This window comes from Hyperoodon ampullatus, assembly GCF_949752795.1.
Source record: "Hyperoodon ampullatus genome assembly, chromosome: 4".
Taxonomy (NCBI): Eukaryota; Metazoa; Chordata; class Mammalia; order Artiodactyla; family Ziphiidae; genus Hyperoodon; species Hyperoodon ampullatus.
Window position 1 is genome coordinate 170,861,939 of NC_136917.1, and position 17,317 is coordinate 170,879,255.

The 17,317-nt window shown below is 52.4% G+C and overlaps 1 protein-coding gene across 2 annotated transcripts in view; it reads right to left on the minus strand.

Annotated features, from left to right (window-relative positions):
• The window catches only part of TENT4A (terminal nucleotidyltransferase 4A), a gene marked incomplete at both ends in the record, with an annotated part of 42,046 nt that extends 32,940 nt beyond the window's left edge, over positions 1–9,106 (minus strand). For both annotated transcript variants that reach the window (XM_079703945.1, XM_079703944.1), the window contains one exon: positions 8,394–9,106. In XM_079703945.1, coding sequence (XP_079560071.1) covers positions 8,394–9,106 — 713 coding nt within the window. The remainder of the gene's footprint in view (positions 1–8,393) is intronic.
• Between the last annotated feature and the right edge of the window lie 8,211 nt (positions 9,107–17,317).

Consider the following 17,317-nt stretch of genomic DNA (forward strand, 5'->3'; position numbering starts at 1 on the left):
GCAACTTGCTGAGTAGCGCAGCTTTTGCTGCTGTTTGGGTTTGGATTTATTCAGGCAGCAGTTACTGAATCAAGTAAGGAATCTGTGTTCCAAGTAAGGAATCTAAAGTTACTGCAGTTCGGTGCTGTCCAAACATAAGACCATTCGAATTTCAACTAAAATTAAAAACAATTAAAATCCAGTTCCTCAATCCCATCAGTCACATTTCAAGTGCTCAGTGGCCACACGGGGCCGGTGACTACTATACGGGGCAGCACAGAATTAGAGCCCCCCATCCTCACAGCGTGTTCCACAGAGGGTGCTGCTGTTCTAGTTCTGACCTTCCCAGGCCCTCACTTTTGCTTCCTGCACTATTATACACAGAACGTGTGCTAAAAGCTGCAAGAGCTCAGAGAAATAGCATAACATCCACTCCACTCCTTCCACTCTGCAGAGAACAAGACCAAAATCCCAAACAACTCTAAGCAAGTTACACAGGGCAGCACACACATACCTGATAAATACATCAGGAAAACCCTGAAAGCTCTGGGAAGACAAGATTCTTACTTAAAAACCCAGAGGACACATGACTCAGGCATTGTTTAAATTTTTAAGAATAGAAAAGTTTCCCTTGGCTCAAAAGGAGAAAGCATTTCCACGCATCAGGTGGGTCTGTCTCCAGCTGTGCCCGCTGCCTGCCCTGAAGACACCGACTGCAAGTCTTCAGCAGTCTCTCCAAGAGAGAAGTTTTGGCCTGAGAGGGAAAGTTGTCTGTAACCGGTTGGCAACAAGAAGTTTGGTTTCCATTTCTTTAGAGAAGAGAGGAGAAAAGCAAAGGAGCAGCCCTCCTACTTCCCCGACGTGACCACTCACACAAGCGAGCCCCCGTCTCCTTTCTCTAATAAGCCCTGCGAGGGCAATGGGGCAGGCCGTGCCCCACGGGTGGGACGCTGAGGCTCAGAAGTCAGCACCCTCGATGAAGCCAGCCACGTCCAGACCCGGGAGCCAGGCTACCCGAGATGCAGGCTAGGCGGCAAGCTCAAGGCCTCGCACATGCTTCCCGATGCTAAAGGGATGGAAGAAAAGAAAACACACAAGTAGTTCGATTTTTCATTTCCCTTTAACTATCAGCATTCTAGCCATTCCTTCGGATTCCCAGGATTCCAGAAACGTTAAGATCACCTGAAATCTCTTTCAAACATGAAAAGATATAAACGACCTACATCCACATGTTATCACTCAGGAAATTAACTCTGATCTCAAACCGCAGAGAGCTTAAATGATTGTTCAGAGCAGCTGATCTGGGAATTAAAACCGAGCACAAACCCACAATAAAAAGGCGCGGGGCTGATAAGCAAAGCCACTCCCCACCAGGGGGAGCCTCAGAGCCCTCCGTCAACTCCACCCTGTCAGTGCAGAGAAGCACAAAGTTCTGCGCCACCTCGCAGGCCAGGGCGGGGCCCAGCCTCCGTCCCCTCCCACCAGCAAAGGGAACACAGGCCTCAGAAGGAAGCCCAGGCCACATGCGTGGGAACAGGTGACAGGACGCTCACCAGGTACCAAGTTTTCTAACTTTTCATGTCAGGTATTAATTTTATAGTAAGAAAAAGACCCGTTGGAACTGAATGGAGATGCCTTTCTAACGGAGACTAGAATTTCTGTTGAATGTTTTGTTTTTACATCCTGTCACAAGGCATAAAGCTGATTTAACCACGCTCTTCAGGCAGATACACCGCGAGAGATTTTACTTCACTCTGCATTTAAATAACTTCAGAGTTGGCAATCAAGTCTGCAGAAATTCTAAGACAAACAGCAAACGTTATTTTTAGCATTTGGTTTATTTAAACTCTGCCGACTGGCCGCACCTCACTTGCCCCTCTAAGCTGCCAGAGTCTTTCTCTCTTCCTTTCTTTCTTTCATTCACTCACTCACCAGACACTTACTCAGCAGCGGCTTGGTGCACGCTTGGCACTGGGAATGCAGGCTAGGACGCAGCCCATCTTCCCCCGAAGAGACCCGGGGGAGCAGCGGTCAGCTTTTAAGAGGAGCAGTGACTCCACAGGAAAGGACAGAGCTCTGAGGCGGGGCTTCTGGGCAGGACGCCACCCCCACTACCCTGCGCTGCAGGACAAGGGGTGCAGGCTCTTCTGCAAAGCAAGGATGGCCTGCGGGGATCCAGGTACTGACTAGGGAGGCGACGTGGGTGAGTCATCGACCTCCCTCCCCCAGCACAGGAGCGGCACCTTTCCTAAGCTGACCGGTGCAGGACAGCTCACAAACAGGACTTTTCAATCACTGTAATTTCCCTATGTTCATCCCCATGGCTTTCACATAACCTCTTCTCAGATGACATTTTAAGAACAGTCCACGTGAGAAAGGCACAGAAAGGCACTCACAGCTATGATCACTCTGGCTGTCCCTGAGTTCAGGGGTGACAACCAAGCCAGAGGACAGACAATCTGCAAGAGTCATCGTGATGGGCTGGAGTCCAGTCAAAGGAGAGAAGTGTTGGAAAAGAAAAACACAACCTGCGTTCCCACAGCATAGAAGTCTACGTACGAGAGAACACCTGCACGTGCAGCAGGCAGCCCCCAGAAGATTCTGTACCCTGACCCCTGGCACCTGCGGCCATGATGAAATTGTCACTGCTTCTGTGATTACGCTGTATGATTACGTGCCCTAAACACAGACAGTCACCTGGGTGGACCTGACCCAACTCCATGAGCCCTTAATGCAGGAGGCTTTCTTCAGCTGGCAGAGCCATCTAGAGATTCAAAGCCCTGTGGTGGGTTTGAAGATGGAAGGCCCTCGAGCCAAAGGATGCAGGTGGCTTAAAGGAGCTGAGAGAGGCCCCAGAGGGCAGCCAGCAAGAAATCAGGGACCTCAGTCCTGTAACTGCAAGGAATGGAATCATGCCAATAACAGGAGTGAGCTCGCAGGAGGACCCTGAGCCCCGGCAGAGAACACAGTGGGCAGCCCCGAGACTTCAGCCAGCGGAGTGCCTGCGCAGAGAACCCAGCCCCCAGCGCCAACCTCTGACCCACAGGACCTGCGACACATCAGTGAGTGCTGTTGTAAAGCCACTGAGCCTGTGGACATTTGTTACACAGCAGCAGCAAACCAGTGCAGCATGAAAATCCTAGCATAAGACATTTCATTTTTAGCGCAAATCCCAAGCCGTTGGGGAGAGGCACCTGTGAGCACCTCACTGGGAGGCTCGTTCATACTGGGGGCAGATGTCTGGGGCACCTGTCTCGATTACCGAGACCACCCACCTGCCCTTCCTCGGGTGCCACACCCACTCAGCAGCCTTCTGAGAGAAGAAATCCCTGACAAGCTGACCAGAGTCTTCTAGGCAGGCCTCTGCACAGCTGTGCTGGCCAGTGGCAATTTCCAGGTGACGCCGTGGCTTATGACAACCTCCTATGACTCCAGTGAGAGATACAGTCACCCCTCCCCGGTGAGCCTGCCTTCTGGCTGTACCATCAAAATCAAGTTTCTGAATCTGAACATCATAGGTGTTTGTTTGTTTACTAGAACCCTCTTCTACTTCACAACCAAAAACCCAAATCTTAAACCATGATGACCTAACCACGGCACACAAAGCCTTATTTTCCAAGGATGACTGCTATCTCCCCTTGTATTTACATGAATCCATTTAAAATGGGGGCCAACATTTCATATTAAACAGCGACCAAAAGAAGGTCTGAGACTTCACTTTGAAAAACAGATCTTAAGTTCTGAAAAACTTGTTTACTTTAAAACACTTAAAAATACGTTTAGGAGCAATTAAGTCACAACCACGTGTCACATCTAAGCGGCTGCAATGGCATTGCCCTGGCACTGCTTTTCCATCCAGAGCTCACAGCAGCAGGACGTCCGCTTTATCCCACCCTGACCTCCACAGCAGGAGCAGTCGGGAGGCCATTTTTTACAAGATCGTTCGAGGGCCCACTTTTCAGAGGCTCCTAATATCCTGACCCTCCACTTCCAGAGCTCCGTCCCGCCCCTCCCCCTCCTCGGCAGCCCCGTCTCCGAGCGTCAGTTATGCTAGCTTTGCCCGTCCTCCTTTACCAGCGCCCAGGCATCACTTTCCCCCACTGTCACAGCCACCATCTTGTGCTGGATTTTCAATTTCACTTTGCAGAGAGACTGGCCGTGGCGCAAGGGGCAGGGACAAGGATGCGACTTCCACTCAGGGAGGAGTGTCCGAGGGGGAGCTAATTTCACGAACGGTCAGTGCAGCAGCAAACGCGTGCCCAGCGCATCACCCTCGGGGCCTCCAAGGATGAACACTCAGAAAACAAGGCCCACGTGTGCCACCATCGCGCAATAACCATTCCTGTGCATCCCCGGACGTTTACAGGAAGAGATAAGAAGGAGACCAAGGCAACAAGAGTGGCGACAGCCATGGTCCGTGGCGGGTCCTGCTGGACCTTCACCTGTGCCCTCCCACTGGTCCCCTAAGGACGAGCCGTGGGAGGCCATTCGTTGGACTGCAGGTAGTGCCACGTCAGGCTGGAGGCACAGAGGGAGAGGAGGGATCCTGAATCTTCTCCAGGCACTGACTCGGGAGAAAGGAGAAAAGAGAACACGCGTGGAGTTAGAAAGAACCCAGGCCGGGGCCCAGCGGGGCACGCGGGCCTCTCCTCTGAAACGACATCTGTCGGCTTCTCACAAACTTCACGCTAAGTGAATTTTCTCTGAGGGAACAGAAGATGTTAAAAAAAATGAAATACTGTCAGGGGACCTGCAGGGAGGGTGCTGCGTGTGGCCCTGCACACCGCGGGCAGGCCTGAGAGGACAAACGCTGAACACAAGCCAGGACAGGGCCCGGACTGCAGGCATCCGCCAGGGCGCTGGGTTCTCTCCCATTCCAGGACCTCCCTCCCGGGGGTCTACAGGGCACCAGGAAGGGTGCGGCAGAGTATCTGAGGTCCACTCTCCCACTCTCACTTATGCAGGACTTCGCTTTACCTTTGAACTGGGAAGGTTTCTGAAGCTGTTGAGACTGACCCAGGCAAGGTCACAAAGTACTGCTGGGTCAGGAGACAAGGGCCGGAGAGAGTGACGGCAGCCAGAGGCCAGGACACATGCTCAGGGTCAGTCTCAAGACGGAGAGCTCAACCAAGGAAACCGACTAAGAACTAGAACCAGCAGCAGCTCCAAGACAAGAATGTGACCTTCTCCGCTCTGAAGGTTCTCGCACTAATTCCTGCCCACTTTCACCTGCTTTTTCTTCGTCTTATTCAGGATGCAAATAGGTTGGTCACCTTACAAGGCGGCCGCCAGGCAAAGTTCCCAAGGGCAGAAACCCCCCCAAGAAAGAAGGGATGGCGCCAGCTGCTACATGGGCTACCAGGCAAAGGCCCAGTGGGGTTCAGCTGGCGCTACTCACACTCCCCCCCACCAGCAACTGCTTACCCTTTCTTGAGGACTGCAGACACTGTCTTTCCAGAAATGCTGTCCTGAGACTAGATGGGCTGAGCAACTTCTCATCAACAAGATTCTTTTCTGCTGGCCGGCCGAGGCGATCTCTTATCTCAGTTCTTTCCCTTTCTAAGCCACAAGTGAGAGCCCTTCTGGTAGCCTTCCTCATCACTCTGGGTAAGCTGGTAGCCTGGAGCAAGTTCCAGACACAGCTACCTCTCTATACCAGAAAGTTAGCTGGAGAAGCCCAGCGGGCGTGGGAATGTCTGCTCCGGAGCACCCTTCCTCCGCTCCGCCCTTCTAGATGGGCGGTCCGCTAGGACTCAGAGCGGCGAACCAAGCGTAGGGTACGCACCCTTCCAGGCACGTGACAGGCAGGCCTAGCAGGCTCCTCCTCTAGGCAGGGACAGCAGAGAATGGACAGGCCCAGGGCCACACGCAGAGGCGGGCAAGGAAGGGCAGCCAACACGGCCCGCCTGTTTAGGTGGCCCGAAACACAGAACTCCCGGCCACTTCGGAGCCCACTCTTCAGCCCTACGCGACTTGGAGCCCACTTCTAACAGGCTGATGGGGGTAGAGGCGGAAGACCCTGACAGAGAGGGAGTGGAGACCCCAGGCAGGGCCCAGAGGGGCAGCACCCGGGAAGCAGACCGGGTATCAGGCTTTGCCTCTAACCTAAGGGGGGCGAGGGAGGTGCCCGGGGGTGGGACCTGACCCAAGCTGCTGCCAGAGGAGAGAAGCTCACTGGCCGCGCCGGGAACGGTCCAAGGGGGGCAAGAAGGCGTGATGACCACCTTGGGGTTCGTGAGCGACCTCACTAGAGACGACAACAGGCCACGTGACGGTGAGGAGGACAGGCAGAGAGAGACTGGACAGGCAGGGCTCACGGGCCCTAGGTGCGGGCAACCCGGACTCAGGTTTCCAAGTCAGGGTCCTGAGGCTGTGTCTCCCATGCCGACCCCTCCCCCAGATCCCAGGGCAGCACCTGGAAGGTAGTAGGCTCATTTGCTAAGGAAAGCGATAGCAACCTATGTACTGAGGCGTACTAGAAACTATGGGTGAGGAAACAGCTTCCAGAGCCTGAGCAGTTTGCACAAGGGCATCACACTGGCACTGCTACCAGATCATGAGAGGAAGAAGCGGGGCTCCAGACGGTCTGGGCCCAAAAATGCTCTACAAGCGAAGACCATGCGCCTTCTGTTTCCCAAGTGCTAAAACACAGTCAATTCCAGTTACAAGACAGGCTGGAAACCTACAGGTCCCCCAAAGAACTCTTACGTTTAACGCCATACATCAAGAAACTGTGTCCGGGACTTCCCTGGTGGCGCAGTGGTTGAGAGTCCGCCTGCCAATGCAGGGGACACGGGTTCGAGCCCTGGTTGGGGAAGATCCCACATGCCGCGGAGCAACTAAGCCCATGCGCCACCAACTACTGAGCCTGCGCTCTAGAGCCCGCAAGCCACAACTACTGAGTCCGCGTGCTGCAACTACTGAAGCCCGCGCGCCTAGAGCCTGTGCTCCGCAACAAGAGAAGTCACCGCAATGAGAAGCCGCGCACCGCAACGAAGAGTAGCCCCCGCTCGCCGCAACTAGAGAAAGCCCGTGCGCAGCAACGAAGACCCAACACTGCCCAAAAAAATAAATAAATGAAAGAAAGAAAGGAAGAAACTGTGTCCCCACCACCTCTTCTTAGAAAGTTCTACAAGTAAGAACTGGAGAAAGAGAAAGAAAAGGAGTCTGGGCTCTTCCCTGGGGCGTGCATGCTCAAGGCTTCAAGGAATTTAAGAAAGTAATGCTTCCAACCCACACCAGGTGAAACGAGTTGCAGAACGCAGCTATTACTGTGTATCATACACTCTCTAAAGTAGAATCAACTTAAGTGTTTTACAACACACTTCAAAGCAGAATAAACAGACCTATGAAAAGAAAAAGTTACTTGAAGAGACAATTTCAATACCCAGCAATTGAGGAAATTTCTAAGCCTCTAATGTTTTCCAACCCTAACACCCAAGAAAATCATTAGGTGCCCTTTAAGTCAGCAGGAGATTGTACAAGGAGGGTGCTCAGAAAAGCACAGGAAGGTAAGAGGGCTGGGTAAGTAGCACTCACACCTGAGCAGCGTCACCTGGGACTGCTCCAACACAACACACACACACCTTTTTCACCACTCCTTGCGTCTGTAATTGCACTAACCCTAAAAGGAACTTCTAATCCCCTTTAGGCTGATGTGGAAATACGTAAAGCAGAGGTGACGCCTTCCAGAGAATAAGTATTTGCTACAAACGTTTTTTTATTTTCTTTGAATGCTACTAACTTGTTTAAAAAAACAAACTGCAGACGATGCTATGTGTCACTTTCGGCACAAAATTAAACCGTAACATTGAAACCCCCTCCCGAAAATGTCATTTCTAAATTCGCTGTTGGTTAAATTGTATCGTTACAAAATATCTAATCCTCTTTCAAATGAATTTCCGCGGAGAAATAAAGTTAACATTTAACCAATATTTACCTTCCACTTAATTCAAATTCCTGGCAATACTATAATTCTCTGCAAGGTAACAAACTCCACACCTATCTGCACCCCACTTTGACAAAAGGTCCCTAACCTGTCGGGGTGGGGTGGGAGGAGATGGAGAGAAAGTTAGGCGACCTCCTTTCCAGTTTCGCCAGGGAGAAAAGGAAAACATCTGCACAAATCGGACTCAAGGGTCCCTCGCCTACACTGTTAGTGCAAGAATCCGGACATTTCACTCGTTTGTTAAGAGGAGTTTAAAATGGAAATAACAACCTCCCAGGGAGTCGGATGTTAGCCTCCAACATCCACCCTCGGGAGCCCGGATGGGGACCTCCGAGCTCCCGCGGCGCTGCCCGGGGAGCCCCGCGGCGGGGTGGCATGCCCGGCCGGGCCGGGACCCCCACGGGCGGGCGCCGCCACCCCGCCCCCCTCCCCGGTCCCCGCGCCGCACCGCGCCGCGCGCACTCACCCCTGGATACCCGGACTGTACGCGCGGCTCTTCCACGGCGTGCCGGGCCGCGGCGCCTGGGGCCCGGGGCCGCCCCCTCCGCTCAGCGCGGCCGCGCGGCTGCCGGACAGCAGGTAGTTGAGGCCGTACGTGCTGGCCTTGTTCTCGCGTTTCCGGCGGCTCGGGTGGAACTGGTGCTGCGGCGGGGAGCCGGCGGGCGCGGGGCCGCGCGGCCCGGGGTGCCCGTTGGCTGCGCCGGGGCCGCTCGAAGGACCGTCGGCGAAGTGGAAGAAGGCGCCGCCGCGGCCTCCTCCCGCCCGGCCGAGCGAGGCGCTGCTGGAGGACGACGAGGAGCAGCCGGGGCTCTCCGTGCCCGACTCGGCGTTGGACGAGGACGAGGACGACGACGACAGAGACGGCGACTTGTGCAGGCGCCGGGCGCCCTCAGCCGCGGGCCCGAGCGCCGTCAGCAGCGCGGGGGGCAGCGCGGCGGGGCCAGGCGCGGGCGGCGGGGGCGACGCGGCGGACAGCGCGGGCCCAGCCAGGCCGCCGCCGCCCAGCCCGGCCGTCCCCGCCGCGGCTGCCGTGTCCAGTGCGGGCGAGTTGAGACAGAAGTAGGACGCGAAGCCCGAGCCGCCGCGGCCCACGCCCTGCGAGGTCTCCCAGATCTGCATCCACAGGGCATTGGCCGGCCCCTTCTGCTCGGGCTGGATCCAGGCCACGCGCGGATCCATCCACACGCCGCCCCGCGGGCCCGCGCGCCCGTCCGCCCCGGCCCCGCCCCCGCCGCGCCCCGAGCCCCGGCCGCGCCGCGCACGGACGGACGGCCGGGCCGCGCGCGGCCGGGCGGACGGCCGGGCGGGCGGGCCTGCGCCGCGGCTCACGCCGGCTCGCGGCGGCGGCTCCCGTCGGGGTCCCGGCTCGCGGCGGCCTGGAGGGACCCGGGCAGGCCGCGGCGGGCTGCTCAGGCCTGTCGGGCTCCCTTCACGCGGCGCGGGGCGGGCGCGGGGGCCGCGGCGGCGGCGGCGTTCCACTCGGGCTGGCGGGAGAGGCCATCGGAGGGGGCGGGCGGCAGGGCCGAGGGGGCGGGCCCAGGCGCCGCGCAGCCCGGGACCCGCGGGAGGGCCGCCGCCGTGCGCCCGACCCTCGATCACGCTTGCGCCGCTCGCTCAGCCCTCCTGCAGCGGCGGCGGCGGCGGCGAAAAGACACTCTCGGCGGCGACAGGGCGCTGGGGAAGGAGGGGGCGCCGCCGCCTCCGCTCCAATGAGGGGCGGGGAGGGAGCGGGGCGGGGGCGGGCGGGGAGGAAGCGCGGCCGCCCTTGCCGGGGCCGGGAATCCAGTGCGCACGCGCGGCCGATTTCAAATCCTCACTAGACACCGCCGCCTTGGTTACCGCGCCTGCGTACTGGGGTTCTCCTGGGCGAGGGCCGGCCGGGGGGCGGGAGGGCGCGGGGGGCACCGCGACGGAAGGATACGCGACAGGGAGGGGCTGGAGGGGGGCGGCGACGGCGGCGGTTTCGTGGGCCTTTCTAGACCAAACTGGGCTGCGGTGGGGCACGGAGAAGCCACGAGGCGACGCGCCACCCTCGGCCCGGCAGCGGCCGACAGCCCCACCTCCCTCCGCCGCGCAAGGCTGAGGCGTGGAGACATGCGCGCTGGCCCTGGGGTACCGGCAGCCGCCTAGCCGCGCCGCGCGTGCGCAGGAACGCGAGGCCGGCGCTGCCGGTGGACGTTTCCGCACCACCGTGCGGGGTCCTCGCCCTCCGCCGGCCGACCCTCCAGACCTGCGTAGGGAACTGACAGGCCCCACTGCGGTCCCGTCGCTGCTCCAGGGAAAGGACAGAGATGCCCCAAGCCCCCTCCCGTCCATCAGGGTCCTGCGTGCCGCCGGTCACGCTGCGGTCCCTCGTGTCGGCGCCCTTACAAGTGCTCGCCGGCGTCCTCCCGGAAGAGCAGGTCTCACACCCTGCGCCCGGCCGGCACCGGCCCCTGAGCGGCTGCCAGGAGCGGGGCCCAGGGGTGCCCTGGCAGAACCCTAATCTGCCGGTTTCCTCACAGGCTATTTTAGTTTCATTTAAAAATGACTTTTTATGCAGAAACGGGTGTTAAAACGTTCAGCTTAGCTCACTGGAGCGATTTCCCGAGGCAAGCTTGGCAGTGCTGCCCATCAGAGAAACAGACCGTGTACGTGGGTGTCGGGCGCGTGGCCTTGGCTGTTTGAGCTGGCACAAGGTTCGCAGGATGCATTGGAGAATTGCCCAGCTGTCTGCTCTTTGAGTTCCCCGTGTCCAGAGGATGCTCTGAGCCGGGTCTGACAATAGTATTGTTTGGAATGCAAAGCTAACCACGCAGTCTGTGAGATCCAAAGCAAGCCTGCCGGTGCCATGGGAGCCCAGACTGCCTGCCGGGCCCCGCGGGGACACACACACACACACACACACCCGCGTCCTGGCCTGAGTCCGGGGAATGCGTTCCCGGGCCAGGCGACTTCACGGCACCGAGCCAGGGCCCTGAGGCTGTGTGCCTCACTCCCACAGCGCCTGGGCACCATTCCTGTTAAATGTGTGGGAACAAGGCGTATTTCAAATGGCCTGTTCCTCGTCTGTGTCAGAGATGAGTAGACGTTACTAAGTGCTTGACGCCTCAAACCTTGTACCGACATGAAAAGTCCGTGTATTGCATACTAAGGTTTTTTGCCAGATGATGTTACTTGATAAAAGTGGCTATTTCGGTTCAGACGTTTTTCAGTACCTGTGTATTGTACATGTGGAAATTATGATCAAGTATTAGAACACGTCCAGTTAAATAAACTACAGAAAATCGCACACAAGCAAGTCAGTTGCTATTCTGGAACTCCTTGCTTCCAGTGACTCAGGCCAAAATTCTTGGAGTCATCCCAGCCTCCTCTCTCTCCATAACCAATACACCCTCTTGGCTTCACCTTCGGAAACAGCCAAAGCCCTACAGCTACCCTCAGTCCACCCTACCCCCTACCTACACCCCCCTTCAAGCCACCAATATTTTTAGCCTATTTTAAACAGTGCCTTCTAGCTGGTTTCCCCCATTCCATTCTTACCCCTTTGGCATTGTCTCCCTACAGCCACTTGAGTGATCCTTTAAAAAAAGAATGTGGACTTAAAAAAATAAGATCATGCCACTTTTCTGCTCAAAACCCTCTGGTGGCTTTCTTTCTCACTCAAACTTACTATGATCTACAAGTCCCTGCATTGTCTGGTGCCCTATCCTAGCCTGATCAAGTCACAAGCCAGTGGGCACACTCCTACCTTAGGGCCTTTGCACTTGCTGTTACATCTGCCTGGGATGCTCTTCCCCGAGATGTCCCTCCCCACTCTCAGGTCTTAGTGAGGACTTTCAAGTGTCTCTGTTCAAACTACAAAGCTAGTCTTCAACACTCCCTACTACCCTACCCTGCTTTATTTTTCTTAGCATTTATCTCCGTTAGTTTCCTAGGGCCACATCACAAAATACCACAAACCAGATGGCTTAAAACAACAGAAATTTATTCTCTCACAATCCTGGAGGCTAAAAGTCTGAAATCAAGGTGTTGCCAGGGCCGTGCTTTCTCTGAGGGCTCTGTGGGAGAACCTTACTCTTAACTTCTGGTGTTGCCAGCAATTCTTGGTGCTCCTCGGCTTGTAGGTACATCACTCCAATCTCTGCCTCCATCGGTGCATGGAGTTTTCCCCGTGTGTGTGTCTCTTCTTATAAAAATACCATTTACATTGGGTTGGGACTCACGCTGTTGACTTCATCTTAACTTGACTACATCTGCAAAGACCCTATTTCCAAATATGGTTACATTCTACTGGTACCCAGGGTTAGAGCTTGAACGTATCTCTTTTTTTGTGGGGGGGGGGGCGGACACAATTCAACCCACTATACCATCTAATATAAATTTTGTTTACCTTGTTTGTCGTCTGTGTCCCCTCACCCCGTTGGAATATAAGCTCCACAAGGAGAAGAATTTTTATCTGTCCTTTTCCCTGCTGGGTGCCAACTCAAGGATGGTGTCTGGCACATGACATGTCCTCAGTGAGCACTGGTGGGGTGACCAATGGTCACCTAACCGACCCAATGGGAAGGAAAGCAGGAAGTTGCCTTGCCGAGCTTCCAGGATCTAGTACACGGGTTGTCGTTGTTTACTTGTTTTCAACATTTCAAGCTCCCCCCCATGACCTCCCACTCTGTCTTTGCCGTTTGCCTCTAGCTAATCCCCCTTAGTCTGATTCATCAGCCACCAGTCCACTTCTTGTAATTATATCCAGATTTTGATGTTTATGCATTTGATCAGAAATCTTTTATGTAAATTAGAAGCAGTATATTTCTTTACGTAAATCAAGAAACAACACTGAGGGCAAAATGCAGTCTCTGAGACTCTGGGCAGGGGAGGTCTTTCTCTTTGCTTATCAATTTTCACAGGAAGCCCAACATTTACCCTTTTTGGCCAAAACCCACTCTTCTCTCTCTCTCCTGATATTAAAGGAGAGGTGATATTTGAGATTACATTATGGTTTTAGTGTTCTCACGAACAAATGGTTTCCAAAGTGTGTTTCATGGGCTTTCTGTACCAGAATCAGACATGCTGGTTTAAATGCAGGGATCTGGGGCTCATTCAATCTACTGAAACTTTCTAGAAGTGAGACCCAGGAATCAGTATTTTAAGTAAATTCCCTGGACAATTCTTAAGCACAGTAAAGTTTGAAAACCTCTGCCTGATCCAAGATTTCCAAACTCAACTGCTCACAGGAACTGACTAGGTAATATAAGTAACTGACAAAAAATCAGTGTGTGTGTGTGTGTGCACGTGTGTGTGTGTGTGTGTGTGTGTATTAGTCAGCTACTGCTGAGTAACAAACCACCCCCAAACTCAGTGGCTTAAAATAAGCGTTTGGTATTGCTCACAAGTCTGTGGATCAACTGAGTGGTTCTGCTGATCTGGGTCAGACACAGCTGAAATTGGCTTAAGGTTGCTTAGATGCTTCAGTCAGCTAGAGGGTACACCAAAGACTGGCTGACCTAGAGTGTCCACACTCACAGGGCTGGCAGTTGGCTGGCTAGCAATTGGCACACCAGGGTTGACTGGCCCATGTGTCTCTCATTACCTCTCAGGCTGGCCCCAGCTCATTCTCAGGGTGGCTGAATAGGATTTCAAGAGAGCAAGCAGGCATGCACGAGCCCAGACTGGCATGCCTTCACTTCCTCCCAATTCTATGAGCCCAAGCAGGTGACAAGGCCTTGGCAAGATTTAAGGGGTGGGAAAGTAGCCTTCACCCCTTGATAGAAGAGCTGAAGTCACATTTCAAGGGTCATGGGATGCTATGAAGGGAATAATTAGGGCCCCAGAGTGACATGAATGAGGAATGGTGGGAACGAGGGGACCTGGAGAGCACCTGCTTGCCGTAAAGGACCACAGATGCTGCTCTCCAGCTGGCAGGAATGCAGGACTCACCCAAGGTACCAGAGATGGCCTTTCTCACAGGAAACTGGAAATGCAGACGTAAGCCTGAAATGTCCTGTTTTGAAATGTCAACCTGTAGGCAGGTGCTGCTGGTTGCCCACTCAAGTCCTTTGGCCCTGCTGCCCCCCTCTGTTGTAGCAGGCAGAGCCCCCTTTCTGCCCAGGTGTCAGCATGGCCAGGTACACAGGAAGGGCCCACCTTCCTTGGATCAGAGGCTGAATCATGCCACATCTACGTCACTCCTGGGGGTCTCATTCTCCCTGCCAGCACCAATATAAGCACGGCACACGACTCTGTCCTAGAGGACAGGACCTGTGGGAAAGGCTGCCGGACACTCCTGGGAAAGTCTTCAAGGTGAACATAAAGGAGACATCCAAGAGGAAACTCCCCTCTTCACCGCTGGACACAGTTATATAAGATGCCTGGCACTGCTGCAGCCACGCTGAGGCCAACAAAGAGAGGGGACCAACGCTCTGGGGGCCGAGCAGAATGATGGAAAGAAGATGCCCTTGGTTGCCTCACTGAGCAACAGAATCAGCCACAGCACAGCCTCCCTCCGCAGACCCCTTGGCATCTGAGGTGATGACCACCCTCACTAGTTGAGGCATTTTCTGGACGGGTCACACTTTGCTGCAGAAATCACCTTGATACAGCAATTTAATTCAGAAAATGCTACCATACAGTGAGAGCCAGACTAGAATAGTCAGTGGGTTACATGGAGCTTATGGGTAATCTCTGGTCCCTGGGAGGCAAATAATATGATGGAGAAAAAAGAGATTAGAGAAAGCGAGAGAGTGATCCACCTGTGCTGTGCCCTAGTGATTCTGTGTTCGTGAGCAGAGGTTTCCTTCAAAGAGCTATATTCCTGCAAAGGTGGGTGCTGGACTTTTTGAAAGTTGCAAGCACTGGGGCCACTCATTAAAGGAAATGTAGAATATATATATGTATAATGGAATCACTTTGCTGTACAGCAGAAACTAACACAACATTGGAAGTCAACTATACTTCAATTTTTTTTAAAAAAAGGAAATCTTGGAAGTGAGCATTTTGGTATAATGAATGACCTTCCTCTTATCATTAATTATGGAAATGTTCAGATTTATACAACAGTAGAGAGAATCTATATAATGAGCCCCTGTATACCCATTACCAAGATCCAGTAATTATCAACTTGTGGTCAACGGTGTTCACTCATCACCCACTTTCTTCCCTTCCAAATACGTTGAAGCAAATCCCAGCTAATATATCATTTCATCCATAATATTTCAGTAGGTATTTCTAAGTTATAAGCACACTTGCTTTAGAACAAAACTATGATATTGTCCCATCAAGGTAGGAATAATAATGTCTTGATATCATCAAACGTCTGATACATAATATAATGAATATCTTTGATTATCTTACAAAAATTTTAATAGGTTGTTTTTCCCCAAAGTTCTATATATTGCAATGGTTGATTTGTATCTTCCCAGGTTTTTAATCTATGATTTCTCCCTCATCTTTTTCTCTTTTCTCCTGCAAGGGTTGAGGGGGTTACCGTCTGTTGTTGAAGAATTTGGTTCCTTTGTCCCATGGTCTGGATCTTGCAGTTATATCTCCCCGTGGTAACACCTAACGTGTTCCCTGTCATCTCTCTTTTCTGTAAATTGGTCTGTTGGATCTAGAGTCTTGATCACATTCAGCTTCAGTCTTTTTTGGCAAGTGTGACAACGGCGGAGGTGGATCTGTGTCCCTCAAGCGCCTTTGATGAGCATCGCCTAAGACCCTCCGTCCATTATTCCAGCAGGGCGGGGTCACCACATTTCAACAGCACAGCCGTCCCAAGACGCCCCTTCCCACCTGAGATGCAGAAGATGCCGTGCAGATCGTCCAGTCTAACTCCTCACAACCCTGGATGAGGACTCTGAGGCTTTCCTGAAACCCAGACTTCTAATCTTCTGGCCCAGTCGGGTCAACCGGAGTGGGGGGCTCAGCAGAGCAAGTCCCGGCAGTTAGACCCCATAAGAATTAACTTCAATATGTCACGCAAGTATGACATAACGGAATACGGAAGGAGTATTCCTGTGGAAGGCATATGTAACAGAATTTGGGAAATGGTCTGTAGGGAATCTATAAACAGCGAGCCCCATAATCATGCTTTGACTCTCTCTTGTCCTAGGATGGACACCCTGACCCTGGTGGACACACATGGTCCTTCACCATGAGATTTGAGGGGGGCAGGGAGATTCTCAAAAGGCTCCACCTAAAAAACCTAAGGTAACCATGTGACGACATGGATATGTCAGCTTGGCTGTAGCAATTATTTTACTATGTACAGGTGTATCCAATCACCACGCTGTACACCTTAAATATGCACAATTTTTCCTTAAAATAAAGAAATGAGGTTGAATTTTTAAAACTTTATACGTAAGTTCAAGCATATTGAAAAAATTTTGGTTTTGAGAAAACAGAAAATATATGTTTCAGAATGCTTCAAAATTAACATTAAATAAACATATAATTGACAATATTAGAAGTGTGTGAGCATAAAAAACGGTAAGCCTCAGTTTTCTGCAAAATCATTTTATGTGGAAAATCTAACTTCCTCACAATGTAAGATAAATGAAGTGTATTCCATGAATGTTGTTCTCCACCATTTTAATGTCTCTATGATAAGTAATAAAAAATAGATCAGTGGTAAATATTTGGAGCCAATTTTTTTTAAAGGCTCCACCTAGACATGAAAGAAACCAGCTTCATTTTCCCTAGAACAACAGCTGACCTTCTCCTCTCCTTCCCTTGTCTTCAAACAAGGGCCCTGGAAATTAAATCTCCCAATGTGATTTTTAAGTTGGTTTTTCCATCCATGTCTTAGTGTATTCATTGAGAATAGTTTCATCTAAATGGATAAAGATGACGTGGTACATATAGACAATGGAATAGTACTCAGCAGTAAAAAAGAATGAAATAATGCCTTTTGCAGCAACATGGATGGACCTAAAGATTATCATACTAAGTGAAATAAGTCAGACAAAGAAAGACAAATATCATGTGATACCACTTATATGTGGAACCTAAAATATGACGCAAATGAACTTATCTGTGAAACAGAAACAAACTCACAGGCATAGAGAACAGACTTGTGGTTGCCAATGGTGGGGGGAGGGATGGAGTGGGAGTTTGGGGTTAACAGCTGCAAACTATTACATATAGAATGGATGGACAACAAGGTCTTACTGTCTAGCACAGGGAACTATATTCAATATCCTGTGATAAACCATAATGGAAAAGAATATGAAAAAGAATGTATATGTATATATAACTGAGTCACTTTGCTGTACAGCAGAAATTAACACAACATTGTACATCAACTATGCTTCAATAAAATAAAATTAAAAAAAATTTTTTTAAAGAATAGTTTCATTTAAAGCAGCAGAAAACGTCACTAACAGTGGCTGTATTTGTTTCCTGGGTCTGCCTGTAACA